General features: G+C 38.8%; 3 protein-coding genes and 1 non-coding gene across 6 annotated transcripts in view; all 4 read right to left on the bottom strand.

Moving 5' to 3' along the window:
* Positions 1–648: 648 nt before the first annotated feature.
* On the bottom strand, positions 649–12376 carry rcc1l (RCC1 like). Of its 2 annotated transcripts, none has more exons than XM_044043057.1 (12): positions 12211–12376; positions 10777–11062; positions 9917–10046; positions 8576–8704; positions 6787–6853; positions 6397–6448; positions 5302–5386; positions 4437–4618; positions 3613–3700; positions 3230–3403; positions 2306–2391; positions 649–1177 (listed from the first exon to the last, which is right to left on the bottom strand). In XM_044043057.1, the coding sequence occupies exons 2-12, from the start codon at positions 11059–11061 to the stop codon at positions 1100–1102; spliced, it is 1356 nt and encodes a 451-aa protein (XP_043898992.1). In that variant the 5' UTR covers position 11062; positions 12211–12376; the 3' UTR covers positions 649–1099. The 2 variants fall into 2 exon arrangements, with proteins under 2 accessions (XP_043898992.1, XP_043898991.1); XM_044043056.1 differs by lacking the exon at positions 12211–12376 and adding an exon at positions 11368–11391.
* Positions 11535–11608, bottom strand: trnam-cau. Its single transcript has one exon. It is a non-coding gene; the product is annotated as a tRNA-Met (tRNA).
* A 991-nt stretch (positions 12377–13367) lies between the features above and the next one.
* On the bottom strand, positions 13368–16024 carry tlcd5b (TLC domain containing 5b). Its single transcript, XM_044041883.1, has 3 exons — positions 15554–16024; positions 14810–15017; positions 13368–14054 (listed from the first exon to the last, which is right to left on the bottom strand). Exons 2-3 carry the CDS (start codon positions 14997–14999, stop codon positions 13519–13521), a joined length of 726 nt encoding a protein of 241 aa, XP_043897818.1. The 5' UTR covers positions 15000–15017; positions 15554–16024; the 3' UTR covers positions 13368–13518.
* A 1685-nt stretch (positions 16025–17709) lies between these two features.
* arhgef12b (Rho guanine nucleotide exchange factor (GEF) 12b) overlaps positions 17710–20304 on the bottom strand; it is a 35014-nt gene continuing 32419 nt past the window's right edge. For both annotated transcript variants that reach the window (XM_044041881.1, XM_044041882.1), the window contains exons 35-38: positions 19995–20240; positions 19176–19375; positions 18434–18506; positions 17710–18338 (exon numbers count right to left, since the gene is read on the bottom strand). In XM_044041881.1, the coding sequence (XP_043897816.1) occupies positions 18325–18338; positions 18434–18506; positions 19176–19375; positions 19995–20240 (533 nt within the window). In that variant the 3' untranslated portion in view covers positions 17710–18324. The remainder of the gene's footprint in view (positions 18339–18433; positions 18507–19175; positions 19376–19994; positions 20241–20304) is intronic.

Genomic DNA, 20304 nt, shown 5'->3' with positions numbered 1-20304 from the left:
CCATACTGGGTACAGATGTTCCTGTACACTATTCCAGCCACTTGGTTGTGTCTCTCCATGTACGCTGACCCGGCTAGCATCTTACACCCTGCTACTGTGTGCTGGACTGTCTCATGGGCATCTTTGCATAGTCTGCACCTTGGGTCAGATCTCCTCTTGTAGATCTTGGCCTCTATGGCTCTTGTACAAAGGGCCTGTTCTTGTGCTTGTCATTCTCAGGTCAGCAGCTCTTGTACTCAGGCTGTTGGTATTTGTTGGGGTAAAAAGTGTCACGTGAAATAAGACTTTTTAAATCAGGAATTGGGAAAATGAAAGTGTGTTATTCTGTATTGATTTTATGAAAACAGCTACAAATACATGAAATCATGGACAGGGAGCCTTCAGACTAGGGCTGCAACGATTAATCAATTCCTAAATTAATTTCATACTTAATCAGTTCTTTAAAAGATTAAAACAAGTTCTGTGATTTTTTTTCAGCCACTAAAAAGTGAATATTTCCACATAAAGAAATCATGAACTGGTCACATTTTCTGACATTTTACACCAACTATCACTCGATCAATCGAAAAAAGTAGTGAAAAAAGTGTAAAACATCAGTAATTTGAAGTTTCAGAAAATTTCCATGACTTCATGAACAACTGCCGCCAATGATTGTGATATAAAAGTTTATTTTTTTAATAGTTTAATCTGCGTTATGGTCGATATATAGTGAAAACACCATGTTTTTCCTCCTCCAGTTGAAAACGCTGTAACCACAGAGCGATCTTTCCATTTTTTTTTTCACACCTCAGTTTTTAAATAAAACAAAATCAATATGTCAATAAATTGACGGAGTGATGGAGCTGCAGTTGTTAATGAAGTAATCTTTAGAACGTGTGACCTTCACGTGGGAGAAATGAGCCGTGTCGGTGACAGGATCGACTCGCCTCGCTGATGTTTGACGTCACAGCGGGACACGAGGGACACGAGGGCCGGTCTCCTGCTGGACAGAAGGACACGAGGGCTCGTCCCCCACAGAGAGCAGCTGCTTACAGGAGAGACGAGCGAGGCTCAGCCAAACCTCCAGGCTTTTGTCCAAACGCTGGGGAGGGACCAGAGCTCACAGGAGGGACTTCACCAGCGCCACCATGTGGTCAACGCCACACGCTACATCCACCACTTGACCTGGTACAGTCACCTGAGAGACCAATCATAGTTTAGAGAGGAAGAAAGAGAAGTTTGTGCACGTTTGATTCTGGATTTAGAAACAGTGGAAAGACAAGAGGACACTTAGAGAAGGACAAACACTGAGAAACTGAGCTGTATTAGGACAATGGGAGACGCGCTGATAGAGACACAGATATAAGCTAATTCACACAAAGAGAAGACGCAAAGAGACAAAGTGAGACACAAACAGGAAGTGACAAAAAGTCAGAAACAAAGATGGATTCATTGAGACAAAGTGAGAAGCAGAGAGAGGATGTGAAACACAGCAGGACACACTGAGACAAAGAAATGAAGCGGGGGGACAAAGGAACACTGAGAGACAGATAAATTGAGACAAATGAGAAAGTAAGACACAGTGATGCACACAGAGAGAGAGAAAGAAAGAAAGTGAGATTGACAGAGACGGAGTGAGACACAACGACATGAACTGACGAGAAGTGAGACACGATGAGATTAAAAGACACAAATCAAAGTAAAAATATAGTGAGACACTCAGATGTCTGTAGAGAGTAGAGCTGAAATGATTAATCGAATTAATCGATTACTAAATTAATCGACAACTATTTTGATCATCGATTAATCGCTTTGAAGCTTTTTTCATGATTAAAACAAGACTTTCGAGTGCTTAAGATTCTTAAATGTGAATATTTTCTTCATTTCTTTGCTCTAAACAAAGAAATCATTAAACGTTAATGGTTGTGGTTTGTGGACAAAACAGGACATTTGAGAACATCATCATTTCCAGGTTTGACACACACTGATCAACATTTTTTAAGGTTTTCTGGACCAAAGGATTAATCGAGGAAAATAATCGACAGATTAATCGATTATGAAAATAATCGTTAGATGCAGCTCTAGTAGAGAGTAAAACTTCAAGTGGAAACATAAACCTAGATTTGAAGCTACATTTTATATTATTTTATCCAACTTTAGAAAGTTTCTTCACGTTTTTATCCTCCATGTTCTTTTTCTAAAACCACACAAACATGAAGAAACGTGGAAAAACAGTCATCTGAGAAAACGGCTTCTCTGGTTCATCTGCCGCATGTTTGACTCAGTGTGTGAAAGACTAATATTGACAGAGTGTCGTCTTACTCACTCTCCAGGGGAAGAACTGGTCGTCTCTGCTGCCGATGCCCAAACAACCTCGAACATTCTTCCCCCAAACAAAGAGTTCGCCTGCATCTGCAACAACATCAAACATGAGGGCGACGTGAGTCCGAGCAGCTGCTGTCGACACCGGACTACACAGCAACAACAACGTGTGCTTTAGACCACAGTCTTTAATTCACAGACACAAGTAAAATCGATTCATTTAGCAGAGAAACCTCCCAAAACACACAAATGTATATTTACATTTGAAATATGTCATGACTGTTGCCGTCATTACGACAGATTTGTGACAGCATCAGTAGCAGCAGGTCACATTTACAGCATCAAACACAAATATTATCTTTCTTTTTGGGCAAATACTGGATCATTTCATCTTCTCTGGACTTCAAAACACCACTTTTACTGTATTTCCAGCCAATTTATTCAAGTTATTTTTCACCAGTCAAAAAGAGTCTCCATTACATTGATTAATCTTGTGATTATTTACATTAAATAACCAGTACTTTTGAAAATGTTTTCAATCTGTACTGCTTTTTAAAACATTTAATTAAACAGTAGGGCTGCAGCTCATGATTTCAGAATTATTCAATTAATTCACGAGAGTCCGTTTGCACAAAACCTGAAGGAATTCCTCCTGTAAATAAATAAAATTTTTGAGAGCCTAAGCATGCCTGAAAACTGGGAAGTGGGAGGGGCAAACGAAAACAGAAAAAAGCTTTAATTATTATGTGATTATTTTTATTTTTTTCACGTACTGTACATGAAGGAAGGGAAGAACGTAAAGCTCATACTGACATCCATAAACTTGCCAAGCTGCTGATTTCACTCTAATTTCACCTTGTTCAAGGTCATATAAATAAAGAGACATTAAGTGTTTTGTGTCAAAAACGACACGAGTCAACATTCTCACCTGTTATTGCAGCAAAGTGACTGAGGCCACACCTGATCTTGGTGACGGCGCCTGACGGGTTAAACTCCGTGCGTCCAAACAGCGTCGGAGGAATCATCTCAGGAGCAGAGCACTCCGACAGATTCGGACCTTTTCCCAGAATTCCATATCCCCAAACGAACACCTCTCCATTCTCTAGAATAAACACACAGACATTTATATAAAAACTAAAGCAAAGGAGACGGTGACCAAAGTGGTGAATTAGTGAAATACACTAAATACTATACGTATTGAATAAATACACGGAAATGGACAAAGATGAACAAAAACTTGTTTAAAAACCCAACAGCCGACTGTAGCTGTCAAATTTGTTCGCATCAACGACGCACGTGTATGAAACTCACCGTTGAGAACGGCCACCTGTGTTCCTCCACACGCCGCCTCAACCACTTTCCCGCAGCTTTTCAGAGGAACGTGTCGAGGAGAGTTGATCTGAAACATAAAAGAAAAGGAAAAACATAAAATAAGAGATTAAAAAAAAATAGATTTGCTGCTGCTCCGTCTTTGCAACATGAGAATTTAGATTTCTGGGCATTAAATGTCTCTCACAAACAGATTTCAATTATATCTAGTCTAACGTTTAAATATTTAACTGAAATAAAAACTGTTAAACACACGAACAAAAGAAACCTCAGGGAAAATATGGACTAAAACGATGTACTTAATTAAGTGGCAACTATTGTGATAATCAGTTTGAGGATTTTTATTAACTAGTCATCACAAGTAATCAATTATCCAGAAAATAATCTACAGATTGATCAATTATGAAAATAGTCGTTAGTTGTGGCTCTGTTCAAAAACCCAAAAAATCCCTAAAAATGAGTGAAACCCTCAAATAGAGCATAAAATAAAAATATTCCCTGGCATAAATGTCTGTAGTTTAGCAGGAAAAAAATAAAAAATGCCATTTCTTTTTTATGTATTTAACTTTTATAAAATGTTGTGTTAAGAAAATACTACATTTGTACGAGGCCCAGTTAAATCAACGTCCCTTGCCGTTTCCCTGTCATCTTTTGCAAATGATTGTGTTGAAATATCTTGTGTATTTGATTTATAACGTTAAATCACTAACTAAAGGCTGCTTTTCCTCACTTTTTAAAGAGTAAAACAATGTTTTCTTCATGTAAACACAACATTTCAGATGCGTCAACGTCGCTGTCGTCCTCACCTGTGTGGCCTCAGTGACGGAGGACAGCTGCAGATACTCGGAGTTTCCCCAGCCGAACACCTGACCGTCTCTGGACACAGCCAGGCTGCAGTCGCCGTACGTGTTGATCTGCCGCACCTCCACGCCCACCAGGTCTCCGCCCACTTGCACCGGTCTGGAGCTGACGTTGTGGTGACCCAGACCTGATGGACCAACACCTGTATGTTCACTTTTATCCTTAAATCTGACAGATTTAACGTGGCATGTCAAAATGAGTAACTTTTTTATGAAGCTTAATGCATCAACAAAGAAAAGCAACATCCTTCTTGGTATGTCAGGGCCACCGTAGTTCCCTCACAGGCTTATTTTAAGGCAAGAAAAACAATGACTTGTAAAAGACATTTGTCTACATTTAAGAGTTACAGTTTTAAAAAGGTGTAGTGTTACAATTTAGGTGGAATGGTTTTCGATCGATTATTAAATTACTCAAGAATTCACTTAGTAAACTATGATTAATCAAGTAATTGTTTTAGCCCTAATCAATGGACAAACTACATTATCTTCACTGAAGACCACAGAGGTTCCTCAACACACTTGGAAGTGAAACGATAAGTGAAGACAGGAAAAATATTATTTTCTTCACCTTATTAGGGGTGGTCAATTAAAGGGTAAGTCAAAATAAGCAGCTATAATCTGCTATAGTCAATAACAGACACATTACAACGTCTGTCTGACTGAAGACGACGACGTCTTCTCCAGCTCAAACCACTCGTCCAAAGATGGCGCTGACCAAGCGGCGAAACTCGCAGCTTCAATCGGTAAACTAAACTCATACTTGGTGCTCGTTTTATTCGATATGGTGTAAAAAGGTTTGTTGTGCACTGACCGGTCTGTCCGTCTGCGCCCCATCCACAGGCAAACACTTTTCCAGTCTCAGTGAGGAAAAGACTGTGGTCCTGTCCACACGCCACCTGCAGGACAACAGAGACCTGAGGATTATCTGTACATGCAGAAGGGCGACAACGACTAATGTTTATAAATTATTTACTGCCATGTACAATAACTTTTATCCAAGATAAGTTGTTTGAAAAAACAATGTCTTGTTTTGTCCACAAACATAAATTTATTCAGTTTTAATGAGGTTTCTTTGTTATTTGGAGCAAAGAAACCAAATAACATTCAAATTTAAGAAGCTGATCAAAGAGCTTGTTTTAATCATTTTAAAAAAAGTTCAAAGCAATGAAGATCAAAATAGTAAACAACTCAGTAATTGATAGATCATCGATTCATTGTTGCAGCCCTAATTTTCTTGAATAATTAACACAAGTTTCCTGATTCTGGGTTTTTTTGCTCCATACAGTATAACAAAGAAACGTCATTAAAACTGAATTCATTTGGTTTGTGGACAAAAACAAGACAACTGAGAGCATCATTATTTTTGAGGTTTGAGAAATGCCAAACAATACCTTTCAACATTTTGACACTTTATTATGTTGTGGAAGCTTAATTATGTCTACTGACTGAACTCTAAAACGAACCAAACCAAACTAAAAATTGTTAAAGAAAAACAAATTAAATCAAGAAAGTAACTAATTATAAAAAAATGATTATTTGCATTCTTAAATGCATCCAAAACATGATTATAAAAGTAAACACAGAAACAAAATGAAGAAAACATAGAATCTTAAATTAAAAAAGGGGGAAATTGCTTTCGTTACACCTACTGTGTATTTAAAAAGGTAACAATAAGAATTATGTACAATGAAAACATTGAAATCTACGTCATAACATGCAAGAAATGACTAAGTACCAATATAAAGTATGTTACGTCGTCCCTGAGACAATTCTGACATGGCTCAATGAGACCAAACATGGATGGATGCCACAAGCAGCCACACATAACACAGTGTAGAAACAGGAATAGAAAAGATAAGTTGATATTATTTAAAGTGAACTGCTGTTGATGAAAGTCTGCACTCACCTGGACGACTCTGCTGTCGAAACCTTCCACCCTGTGAACGATGTGACTGCCGCTGTTTGAACACGAGACACAAACAGTCCATCTGTTTCAGCGTTTCTTTGACAGATAAATAATAAATCCACCTCAAAACACCTGAGGTGAGGTAACGGCTGTGTGGAAGTCAGTAAATCATGAGTTTCTTTTATTTATGCGTGTGTAAAATAGATTTGTTTGTGTTAAACTTTTTCTAGTTTCTCATATCTTTTGAGTTGAATATCATGTTTGAGTTCCAGAAATCTTTCTTTCAGGTATTTTGTTGAACAGAAGAAAAACAGAAGCTGTGATAAACTGAAAACTGAAAAAAAATCAAACTTAATGTTCCTGAAAACATGTGACGTGTGTGATTCAAACCTGTAAACTTCATCTTCCACGATTGTCCTCCCACACTGACCGTACGCGTTGTTGCCCATACTGAAAACTAGAGAGAAACACAAAAGAATCAGATATATTAACAATTTATATGTTTTCAAAAGGGCCAATTTGCACTTTAACAAAAACAAACACATTAAATTGTTGTCATGACTACAAAAGTGACAGCTTTTCTCCGATTTTTAAAAGGAAATGCAATAAAAGAATGTTGAAGGTTTTAATATCAGCAAGTTTTTAAACGACACAGTTTCTTCATCCTCACATTTCTCCATGAAAAACACTTTACACGAGTCACTGAAGAACAAAGCTGTGAGAAAGCACAGTGACTTTATAACCCACAACTGACTTTATGCGTCTTCAAAGCGAAATTTAAAAAGTGGTCATCCCTCTTTCAGCCCCGGAGCGATAATAACAGTTAAAACCCAAAAGCAGCATTCGAACTAAACGACAAATATCCAAGTTTTTCTTTTATAACTTTGAGTTCCTCAGAGAACATTTGGTGGCAGGAAGAAAATTTCCTCCTGAAAATGAGCTGATAAATCAGAGTTAGTGCCACACAACAGATTCCTTTTGGAATCGTTTTTATTCAGTACGGCGGTTAGAGACACATTTTCCTGCTGCCTGATAATAATTCATTTTCAGTGAGGTGACAAACTTTGCTGCAGTTAACAAAAAAAAAAAGGAAAAGAGAAGCTCTGTGATGGGAAAAATGCAGGGAAATGATGAAGAGACTGGGTCACATGACCTGGAAGCTATAGGGAGAAAAATAGTTATTTTCATTAATAAAAATTTGGGGGGCCCATGACATTGTGAATAAAGGTGTGTCTCATATCTTGTAACTATAGACATGATTTTACTTCTACTACACTGAGGTGACTGGGTCACACGACCTGGAAGCTACGGAAAAGAATGCACCAACTTACTTTGTAAAAAGACATTTGGTAACACTTTACATTAGGGAACACATATTCACCATTAATTAGTTGCTTATTAGCAAACAAATTACTAACATATTAGTCATTATTTTCTTATTATTGCCTTATTCTGCATGGCCATATTATACAACCAGTAAGCCATTAACTAACCTCAGAATTATTGCTTATTAGTAGTAAGTAAGTTGTTGTATATGAATGATGATCTCAATATGCAGTATGGACTTTATAAGGTGGTAGTATCACAATAATAGTTATTCTCCCTTAATAACACATAATGAAAATGGTCTGTTTTCACATAACAACAAACAAAACTACAGGTGTTAATAGTGTCCAAATCACTCTAAATACAGTCTTCGTTACATAGGATATGTTCCCCATCCTAAAGTCTTGAATGAATCAATTCACTAGTAGTTTAACACTTATTAGCCAACACATGTTCCCTAATCTAAAGTTGCCTCCTTTTCCTATTCTTGTAATACTACCACCTTATAAAGTCCATACTAAGCAAAGCATATTGAGATCCTAATTCTTTACAACAACGTCCTTACTCACTGCTAATAAGAAATAATTCTGAGGTTATTGAGGGAAAACTCTTAGTTTGACTAATTAAGCGCCAATATGTTACTAATTTGCATGCTTATAAGCAACTAATTAATGGTGAATATGTGTTCCCATATCTAAAGTGTTACCAGATAGCTAAATATTTTGGGTTGTGTGTCTAGAAAACTAATTAGGATTTGTTGACAGTCCCTAAGTGAAGCCACTCTTGTCAGTGAGTAAACAGACGTGAATTTGTGTTGAATATTCAACGAGTTTGTGGTGTCAGCGTGTCTTACCTCCCTCCTGATCTGTGAGCACCAGAGAGTGAGCGCGGCCGCAGGAAACCTGAGCCACTCTGGTCTGGAGAGGCTCGACCAGAGGCAGAGCCACAGGAGAAGGCTCCAGGACGTAGTCATAACTATGAACTACAAGAGACACATGGAGAGAGTGGGAAATGTGAAGCAGGGGAACATAAATGAATCAGTGTTCCTCAATCCTCACTCCTGTGAACCCACTGGCCTGAATCAGGTGTGTTCCCTGCTCGTGAACACACCTGATTCTAATGTTCAGCTTCGTCATTAAGCTCTGCAGCCACTGATAACGACCCACTGATTTGACTCTGTAACCAATTATTAATGTTTTAATCCTGAGAATGCACAGACTAACACACCTGATTCAAATGGTCAGCTCGTCATCAAGCTTCATCTAAATCAGGTGTGTTGGAGCAGGGCAACATCTAAACCATGTAGGGTAGTGTTCCCTGAGGACCAGGGTTGGGAAACACTGGACTAGACGATCCAGTCAAGACACAGGACCACACACTCCAAGGATTCAGGGCACTCTCCCAGAAACTCACGTGATTTAACGTGACTTCAGAATGTAAACAGACATGGTGGACTGTCAGCGTCATCAGTTAATAGCTGTTGTGTGTGTGTGTGTGTGTCAGCTCTAAACATAAGTACGCAACAACTTTGATTTCTAAAGCGAAACCTAAGGTCGCTGTAAAAGGAAAATGTGTGTCAAATTATCATTTTCGATTAATTATTATTAATATCTTATTTTACAGACTGCACAGCACAGTTATCATTTTAAATGTGTTTTTTTAACAAAAATGAGAATAATGGGTTACAAGTTTTTGTCCTTGACAAGAACACAAGTTTGTAATTTAATTTATTTCATTCAATCATTGACAAAAGGAAAGAACAATTTAAAATAACTTAAAATGTTCTTGTTATGAATGGATGGGAGCAATAAGAATTATCTTATTAAATTGGCCCCTTTGTCAAATATCTAACATATATATATATCTTTCATTAGATTTATATATTTAAGATTTATATTAAATATACTTGTTTTTATTTTATTGAAACGCCTGCTTGTTTTTCCACATAATTATTGTCATTAGTGGGTTTCGAAAAATGAGTACCTACACTCTATTTCGGAGGCAAACTAGTAGACTTGTTTGGCCTCTTGGGGGCAGCAGAGCAGCCTGGATCAATTGTTCAGATTAAAATCCAGACTCCATCCAGACGCTGTAAATAACTACTTTTGAGAGTTAAGGGCTGCAGAAGGAGGCAGAGTGTGAGTGTGTGTGTGTGTGTGTGTGTGTGTGTGTGTGTGCGTGTGTGTTTTCTTACGGCGGCTGTGCTGCACACGTTGGAAGCCCAGCTGAGAATCTTTGTTCAGGCCCATCGCCCACAACTTGCTCACATCTTTGGTGGAGGAGGCGATGAGTGTGAAGCCGTAGCCGCACGCAGCAGAAGAGATCTGCAAACAAAAGACGAGCTTGGCTCTATAAAACTATATCACAGTCATTTTACACCTTGGAAACTACACAGCTGTTTACGACACATTTGTGCTGTTGCATTTACAGCCTACGGCCGTTTCAGCACCCACTTCCTCAATATTCTGCTCCCATAAAAGAATAAATAAACAGCCCACAACATGACTCAGCTGATTTTTATTTTCATTTTTACCAATACTGATACCAAGTATTATATAGGCTCATTCCTAGTAAAATAATTAGAGCTGATTCAATACGATAGTTGGTATCCATATTGGTCAGATACTGGTCAGAATACCTGGATCGGATATCAGAAAGACAAAATCTGATCCAGACATCCTTTTTATTAGCGATTCCCACGTGTGGAAAACAATAATATACAGGAATTATTAACCCTAGTCTCATGTGATCAGAGTCATGACTTAAGGGCTATGTGTGTGGGCTGAAATGGCTGTAAAATATTAAATAAAAAACTCAGTCATGTTGTGGGTTGTTTATTTTTTGAGGACAATTTGTTACACTGTTGGAGAATCATGACTTTGCAGTAGCTTCAAGTGCCTGTAGGTGGTAAATACATCAGCACAAATGTATTGTTAAGAGCTTCATAGTTTAAAAGATGTATCTGACTGAAGTATTGAAGTATTGGTAGATACTAAAGTTTGTGATTTCGGGCCTATGAAACTAAGCATTTAAATTTCCCACAGACAGTTTTACCTGCTCTGCAGTCTCCAGGCGGTACGGAGTGAGCTGGTACTTCCTGGGTGTCTTCCTGCCGCTGTCCGGCACCACAAAGCTGGGGATGCCCAGAGCACCGGTGAAGCTAAAGCCCCACACAAACACTTTGTTGTTGGGCTTTCTGTGCTGACCGACATACTGAAACACAGGACCGCTGCTGCTCTTCTCCCGCGGTCTGGACGTTTTACTCGCACTCGCGTAACCACAGACGTGAAGTCCAGGGATCAAACGCTGAGAGCAGAGTCGTAAACAGGGAAAAGCCATTCTATAGAGGGAGATAAGAATGTGAAACATTAAAAAAAGTACAAAAAATTTTCTACATAAAGTTACAGAATATTTAAAAATCACAAATGTACAATCAGAAGACACGTAGTCAGTTTTAAAGAATATATGATTATTTTTATGATTTTCAGATAAAATGCATGTAAATAAACATCAATAATAGTCACTAGGTTCCTTTATTATACAGATGAATTGCGGTTTTTCATTAGATCAAATTAAAACACTATGAAATCAAAAATATTTATTTTTCTACCTGCATAAGTAGTTAAAGTTTAGTTTTATTAATACCTCTGCATTTGACCCATCCTAGAATTAGGAGCAGCGGACTGCCACACTGAGTGGCGCCCGGGGAGCATTGAGGGTTGGGTACCTTGCTCAGGGGTGTTCCCACAACGACCCTTTGGTTACAAGTCAAGTTCCCTTTCCACTTGGCCACGGTTGCCCGTAAAAACACGTGCCCCGTGTGAGGCTCGAACTCACGACCTTCAGATTATGAGACTGACGCGCTGCCTAACTGCGCCAACGAGGCCTGCGTTAACTGCTAAGACAAATAATATATAAATATCTATTATGTTAATATAAATTGCAGCATGACATGTATCAGTTCAGGTGAATAGGAGTTTGTCTAGTTCAGAATTATGACAATATGAGCTATAATTTTGACAGAAAAACTGCATCTCATTAATGATAGGTGTCAATGCCTAATTTCGTTCACTTTAGCTGTAAAACAAGCGCTCGGAACGGTTTGCGTCGTAAAACTAAGTAATACTGGGGTGAATAAGGACACAATAAAATTGTGGTAGTCTATGGATACATTCGGCATGCAGATAACCTGCATGGCTGCTCTACCTATTTGAAGAAATATCACAAATTGCGTGATTTCACAAGTTAAACAGCTAGCTAGTTAAAAAGCCAGCGACGGTTATAACTTGTAATAAACCTAAAATAAGTCAAGTAAAACACATGTGGTCAACGCCGAATTATAAAATGGCATCAGATAAACCATAGACAACAATGTGATATGTTATACTTGTATATTTTTTTGAGAATAGCCAGTGGAAGATTACATTTTCAGCAGAATGAATGCGGATTTTCCTCGTGTTTATATCTGCTTGCAGCCACAGAACTTACCTTTACTTCCCGTGTGTTGTCGTTTCACAGGAGAAATAATGACATTTAAATGTACGAGAGGTGTTTAAGTATAATATTTGTACAAATATATGACAATGTCATTGTCGCGTGTTAATTTATTTCCAAACAACGATGACACAGGAAGAGAAAAGTTCCTCTTCATCTGCGATGGACAGAAGTTCTTGGCGCCATCTAGTGTACGGGAGTATCTAATGCAGTGATTTCTTTTTTCAGGGCCTGATTCAAGCTTTTGAGGGCCCAGGGGGCAAACTTTTGTAATTTAATTTAGAATGATTGCAAAACAATTAACCATGACATGATATTTGTTTAATGTTTAATTAAGTGAGAATTCATGTGCCATATTTTCATAATGCTCTCTGCATTATATCTTCACATTTATTTATTTTTATTTATTTCTTGCAGTGAAAAAGTAAAAATAATCTTTTTACAGCTTTTTAGGTGTACTGGATGTGCTCAGAACATTCTATGGATTTTTCCTTGGACCATATAACACCAAAGTGTTAAAAAAAAACATTGGCCATAGCAGACACAGTGACAAAATGACGACTACAATGTAAACATAAAAGTAATGTTAGGCTTTAAATGAATTACATCATTACAAAACAAAATATAAGACATGCTAGATTGAATACTGTATATCTGTGTGAGGTTAAACTGTCTGATAATCTGCCCTGGTGTCAGATTAGTGCCACTCCGGGTTAACGCCGCAGATCCGTCAGGTGAATGAATATCTGACCTTGGCCACAGCAGCACAGAGGCGTGAGAATTGTGCACATTCACACGTTTGTGCATTTCCCCAGTGTGTGAATGTATCTGGGTGGGTGAATATGGGACAGGTCGGTGTGGGTGACGAATGTTTTTATGAAAATCACTTTATGTTGCTTATCATATGTATGGTAAGTGTTATATAAATAAAGAATTGACTAATTTCTTAATTTTTGTTTAAGTGAAGGGACACTGGAGCTGCTGGTCAGCTGAGAATCATTGTTCAGGCCCACTGACCCATTTCAGCAAGTTTTTGTCACTTAATCAAAATGATAACTGACGGAGGAAGCAGTGGACCAATAACTAAAGTGTGTGTTGTGCTGTAAAATTTATATTTTTCTCCATGGAGTTTGGTGTAAGAGAGTTATCAGTTTACGAGGCGACACATACGTCAGTTTTTATTTGGAAAAGCTTGTTTTATGCCAAAATAAACACATTGTTAAGGTATTGTAGGCAAGGTATTGGTGTAGGTTTTATTAGCTAGTTCCTCTTTCCCTTTAACGATCTTCAAAATGAATCCCTTCAGTCGCTCTTGTCTGAAAGTCCGTCCAGTTTTTCTTTGAGTTTATGATTGTCCATCCACTTTTTATACTTTGCTCTACTTTTCTTGTAGCCAAATCTGGCGATGTCTACCATGAAGACCCAGGCTAGTCCGTACATGACCACGCCCCCGAGCTTCATGACCAGTGACGTCCTGGGTGAGGTGAGCTCGCAGTAAAACAGCACCGTGCCGAGGCCCACGCGCACCGTCGCGAACAGTACGATGAAGAGCAGGTCAACGGCGTCGCCCAGCAGGCTGTCGTAGAGGCCCAGCTGGCGGAGGAACCAGCGGGTCTGCAGCAGCGGGTTGGTGATCTCGCTGCCGAAGACGACGCCGCAGGTCTCGCAGCCCGACTCTCCCATGAGCAGTGCCAGCAGGATGCCCAGGATACTGGCAGCATGGTGGGCCAGCATGACAGGGCCCTCAGTGTGGTAGCACACACACCAGCTGACATCGAAGAAGAAGTAGCCGAGGCAGACGGAGAGAGCAAAGACCTGGAGTTCAGTGTTCTCTGTACCTGGAACATTTAGAGACAAGACAGTCACATGTAGCATTCAGAATAAACCCTCAACCATACCAAAGCCCATAGAGAAAATCAGCAATTTTACATCACAGCCTCACAGGAGTTGTTGATCCATTGCTGCCTCTATCAGTAAGTTCAATTGTGTTATTTTGTCACTTTGGTATCTGAAATCCTATATTCCGATTTATCTAAGTGACATAGAATTGCATTATATACACCATAAAGACCAGCAGCTCATGTGTTGCTAGGTGCTAAAAATGCAGATTTTCTCTATGGACTTTGGTGCAGGAGAGTGAGCAGTTTACAAACGCCAGTTTTTTTCTATTTTATCTACAAAATAAAGTAGCAAAAATGTTCTTAAGATGTTGTAGATTGAGCTGACCTACATTTTATTACATTTGTTAAAGGTCCAGTGTGTAAGAATGGATGACATCTAGCGACTGTAATACTGTAATACACTCACACTTCCCTTTCCAAAGCAAACAGCATCAGGTTGGTGAAGTACATATAAAAGGCTTTATCTTAGACAACAAACCAAATTATCTTCATTTGAAGGTAATTATACACACAAACATACTTATGGGTAGTGTATTCAATTTATGCTAATAAATCATCCAAAATGTTACACAGTGGACCTTTAAATCACCCAAAAAAGTATCTCTTTATTTGCTGTTATTTATTACATTATTCAAGTTGCATGAGCTTTTGAGTTTCATTCATACATATAAATGCTGTACCCTCGCACCGACCTGCATGTGTGAAAGGCCAGGGTCCGTCTATGAAGACGACATACGCCGTCAGCAGCACTATGACGACCCCGTGGCACAGCGTGACCAGGCGGCAGCTCCACTCGGGCCCACGCCGAGTGAAGATGCAGCAGAACAGCACGTAGAGACCTAACCAGCCAATCAGGCTGCAGATCACCTCCAGCACGGCCATGACTTACTCACCTGCCACCTGTCAGGGAGGATAGTTTTAAAGTCATTTGTATTTCAAGCTCCAGTGTGGAACCTCTATCTCCACCCTTGTGGACTTGTGAGTATTTACCAAAACACTGCGGCCCTTGGAACCTCGTTCTTCTTCCCTGCCCCTCCCCAGTATCACAGTATCACAGTATCAACTGAGCAAGTCTTTTAACGCAGTATAACCTGTTTTATTTATACATCAAATACATACTAGTGTCACGCTCATATGTGCTGTACTTTATCATCTATATCATCATAATTTACAAAATTGGCATCATGTTCTATTGAAGAGCTAAAAATAATGACACAAATGTTTTAACAACACTATCAGTCAAGTGACAAATAGAAGCTTATTTTGCTATGATAGACTTCCATTCATACATAGTGCTTTTTGCAACCAGTGGAGTCGCCCTCTGGTGGCTACTGAATACATTTTCACTTCTTACTTGGCTACAGGAAGAACATGGAAGACTATGTGCATTATTATACATAAATGAAACTTCCTAAATGAACACACGGTGAATTTACCTCTTCCTCTGTTCAGTTCTCTTCAAGTTCAGGACACATGACGACCAAACGACTGGGTTTACCGAACATGGCCTCGACCTCCATCACTGTTCATGTTCCACAACGAGCCAGAACTGCACCAAACGCAGCATATTTCACCTGAACATGACAGAAAAATGACAGAAATGCCATGTGGAGTTAACAACAGTGCGCTCAGTTCCTCTTGGATTGTGTGGTGTGTGTGTGTCCCCCAGATCTCAGACCTGATCCTCTTAAAGGATTAAAGTCTCTTCTTGTCTGCAGATACACCTGCTTTCAGAGCCGACTGCAGCGCATTAGAGCATTTTTTTAAAAACTGTTTAGATTCTTTTTTAATTTATGTCCAAAAGTTAATCTTACCAGCACAAAGTGCACCATTGTTTTCAAAATTGCCACTATCGTTATTAGTAGTAGTAGTAGTAGTCAGAGTAGCATTAGCAGTAGCAGCAGAAGTATTAGTAGCATTAGCAGTAGTAAGAGCAGTAGCATTCATAGCATTAGCATCACCAGTGTTAGCAGTAGTAACATTAGCAGCAGTAGCAACATTAGCAGCAGTAGCAGTAGTATTAATATAGCAGTAAAAGTAGTAGTAGCAGTAGCATCACCTGTTGTAGCAGTAACATTAGCAGCAGTGGCAGTAACATTAGCAGTAAAAAGAGTAGGAGCAGTAATAACAGTGGCATTAGCGGTAGTAACAGTGGCATTAGCAGTAAAAGTAATAGTATTAGCAGTAGTAGTCGTAACAGTAGCATTAGCAGGAGTAGCAGTAGTTACATTAGCAGTAAAGGGAGTAGTAATAGTAGCAGCATTAGCAGTACTATGGACTACAAATACAATACATACTCTATACCAGTGGTTCACAATACTGGGTCTGGACCCACAGATGGGTCATGGGAGATTTCTTTCTAAACTCATTCAGGTGTTTTTTTTTCTCCTGAAAATAAACAATTTCCTGTAATTGTAAATCTCTACACAGCGCCATCTAAAGGCCTCCAGTTGTACAAAAAATAACAAATATTCTGTATTTGACATCAAACACATAGAATAACATCATTAGGAATAAGTGACACACAAAACATTCTGATAAAGTTAAAAATGTACATTATATTTAGTTTGTTACAATCAACATTTGTTGACAAAGTTTTTTTTAGTTTAATATTTTCTTTTTTTTACATTTCATTCAAAAAACAAACAAACATAATATGACCTATATTCAGTCCATCAGTAAAAGTGGTGCAGAAGTCTGATTTACAGTAAACCTGAAGGCAAATGAAACATGGTGATGTCACTAGACGAGGAGAGTTGAGATAGCTTAAAAGGGGTAGCTCAGTTTTTTTTTCTTTCTTCAAGTGAAAACATATTTTAGTCACTTAATAAAAGTCTCACCTTATAAAATCTACTCCAGCTTATGTCTAAAATATCATAAGAATCTGTTAGACAGTCTGTTCTGAATGGAGACTGAAGTTTGTAAAACACTCACTCTACCACACCAAACTCTATAGAGAAAATCAGCAATTTTACATCACAGAACACAGGGGTTGTTGATCCGCTGCTGCCTCCGTGAATGAGTTCAAATATGTTGTGTTGTAACTTGAAGGTTTAAAATCCTTAAGTGACACAGAAAACCAAACAAGGCAGCAGCAGACCAGCAGCGCCTGTGTCCCCCATAAGCTAAGAACGCTGGTTTTCTCTATGGAATTTGGTGCAGGGTTGTTTACCAACTTCAGTTTCCAGTCAGTGCCAGCTGTCAGTCTGAATCTTATATAACCAAACTTTAACACTGGGTTCATTTAAATCATTTGGGACATAATTAAGAGTAGCCCAGATAGAAGTTTTGTACATTTTCTGAGGGCTACAGTATTTCTTCACTTGCTGAATCTTAAACTCATAGCATCATGGCTGGAAAGTATCCACTGTGAAACTTCCATCTGAATAAGATTTTTTTACTTTTACAACAAAGCTGCTACAAAACCAATCTCTTCAAATTCATTGCTACGATAAGCTACGGAAAAAAAATTTTTTTTGCATTACAGACATAATAAGATTTAGGGATTGCTACTCTACGGTGGCCTGGAAGTGCAAATAATTATTAAAAAATGTGAAACAAAATGTAAATTTGTCTCAAGTTTTGTAAAAAAACAAAAAAGTGTTTCACATTTTGTAATAAAAGTTTGCACTTCCTGGCCACCGTACATGTCAGATCAGTTACAGAATAAACAAGTGTGACTTTAAGAATATATATGTACATATATATGTATACATATATATGTATATATATATATAAATATACATATATATATATATGTAGCGTGAACGTTTACACATTTACATCAAGCGTACAGGAGTGCTCCGAGTCCTGAACATTGCGTCAGAGTCGTTACGTCTCCTTTGATTCGCAAACGAATGTCTCCGCTGTGCATCTGTGGGAATCCACACTCTTGTCTCTGCTCCTTTTTCCACATCCAGTGTTTAAGATCGTTATGACGTTAATTATTAATAAGCAGGAAAAAGTGACGGGATTATCCTCGAGTGCATCCGTAGAGTCTTTTTTTGTAGAAAAAAAAAGAAACAATGTGCCTCTGCTGGTTTCAGAAGTTTAAAGTGGGACAATAACGTCCATCGTCTCAACTGATTGTCGTCGTTATGTGCCTGAATGTGTGTGTGTGTGTGTGTGTCACATGTGCTCATGACTGAGCGACACCAGCGTTCACTGGGTAGAAGGTTTGATCCACGGGGGAAAAACGTTCGATCCGTCACTGGATCCCATCTGAAAAACATCACAAACAGTAAAGTGTTCAGATGCACAAAAAACAAAACACACAAAATCAGCTGATTTTTCCGTGTGAAGTACGTGAAACACACCGTTGTTGTCCTCCGAGTCAGTGGTCGGGTCACTGTGTGTGTGTCGCAGCTCGTTGTACTTAAGCTCCACCTCCTGGAAGCACAAAAAATGTGGTAAAATGCAGAAACTGGACTCATAAATAATGCTCAGTTGCACCAACTAGTGTCAATCAGGTATTGCATATTAGACCTTTAAAGTTAAGGATAAACCATTTTTTCACATTACTTGTTTTCAAGGACATTTACTTTAAATTACATTTAAGTTTGAAAGCAAGTTTAGCTCAAAAAAAGCAAAGAAAAAACATAAACCATAAATAATTAGAACTTTTTGAAACCAATTAACCTTTTCAGTGTCGTCTCAATAATTTTTTGTGTTGTATGTTTATTGTATGTAAGTTTAAATGCTTATATATATATATCAGAGCCTTTCTGTATTTTTCTCATTTTCAGGTGAGAAAAAAATGTTAAACAAATTGGTAGCTGTGCCTGCAGACTCCATTTTCTCAATCCTTCCTCACATTAATCAGATAAACTATAAGCAAAATGCAAAATGTCTGAAAGCAGCTGTGACTATACTCAAATTTAAATTTTTTCAAAGGTTTTAGTAAAGAAAAAAACAGATCTGCTAAAATTATTTTATCTCAGTGAAGAGGACCAGACTTAAAATCTAGGGAAAACACGCCTACTTGACGCCACAGAAGAGCCTGCGTCCAAATCTCCCGTGGTTGCTGTTAGTTTGTGGGTGTGTTTTCCTTTCTTGTACCTTTAGATACTGCAGGTCGGCCTGGAGGAGGCGCAGGTGGGTCATAAGCTGCCGGCTGAGGTTGGGGCCACCGCCCCCTGTCTGCGAGGAGGAGGAGAGCAGTTTCCTCATGTCAATTCCCACGTCACATCCTAATCCTCCGTCGTCATCGGTGCTGCTCTCCTCAGTGCCCACGCTAAAGTCCAGAACCACAAAACCACCTGGACGTACAAACAAATTTTTTACATTATTGAACTTTCCTGATGTGATAGTTCAGGTTTTTGAAGCACTGCTTGAGCTGTTTGTCACATAAACTTGCTGTGTCAGAGCCTTTTCTGGCTTAAAAACTTAAGTTTGAGAACAAACTCTCTCACACCAGAGTCCATAGAGAAAATCAACATTTTTTTCCCTTTGATGACAGAGGAGATGCTGGTCTACTGCTGCTTCGTATGGTAAGTTTGTGTCATGTCAGTGAATCTGAACGAAGGATTTCAAACACAGAAATCACAAAACAACACACTTGGACTTACTGATGGAGGCAGCAGTGGATAAACCACACCTGTGTGTCATGATGTAAAATCACTGATTTTCTCTGTGGGATTTGGTGCAGGGAGTGACAAAAACTAAAGTTTCCAGTTAGAAAATGCCGTCCTACAGTAAAATAAATCAAGAGACACATTCTTCAGTTACTGTAGAGAGATTTTTCTTAAATCCCTGGTGGCAGCTATGTTTTCAGTGACAATCACACTTTAAAAAACCTGAGCTATAATTTTACTACATTTAAAACATCTAGTAATAGGCACATTTTCACAGACAAAACCTTTTTATAAAATCTCTAACCGTTGCGCTCAGTTGCCTCACTCGACCCTGTGTTTCCAGGAGGAACCTGTGGGTTGTCTTTTTGTACACTTGTGGACGTCTGACTCTCATCACACGCCACAGAAGGACCGTCAAGGCTCCCAGACGAGGAGTCACTCTGCTGAAACCCAGGTGTCCCACTGAGCCTTTTCTCCTCCACCTCCGCTTTCTCCTCTTCTGACTCTCTGCTCAACATGTGGTTGAAGAGAGCCTGCTTCAGCATTGACACTGGGAAACACACACAAATATTCATTAATACACCATCTCATGGAGTTTCCACTCAAACAGACTC

The sequence above is a fragment of the Solea senegalensis genome, linkage group LG13, assembly GCF_019176455.1.
Source record: "Solea senegalensis isolate Sse05_10M linkage group LG13, IFAPA_SoseM_1, whole genome shotgun sequence".
Lineage (NCBI taxonomy): Eukaryota > Metazoa > Chordata > Actinopteri > Pleuronectiformes > Soleidae > Solea > Solea senegalensis.
Note: the sequence above shows the minus strand (reverse complement) of the source record. Positions and strands in the feature narration are given on the sequence as shown.

Bases quoted from the DNA above. Each gene is read 5' to 3' on its own strand.
- rcc1l (XM_044043056.1), bottom strand. The intron at 6,449-6,786 runs GTTTGAATCACA...GTGTTCAAACAG, and splicing joins GTGGAAGATGAAGTTTACAG to CGGCAGTCACATCGTTCACA. The intron at 2,392-3,229 runs GTGAGAATGTTG...ATGTTGTTGCAG, and splicing joins TCACTTTGCTGCAATAACAG to ATGCAGGCGAACTCTTTGTT.
- tlcd5b (XM_044041883.1), bottom strand. From the start codon at position 14,999: ATGGCCGTGCTGGAGGTGATCTGCAGCCTGATTGGCTGGTTAGGTCTC. The intron at 14,055-14,809 runs GTCGGTGCGAGG...TAAATGTTCCAG, and splicing joins CTGGCCTTTCACACATGCAG to GTACAGAGAACACTGAACTC.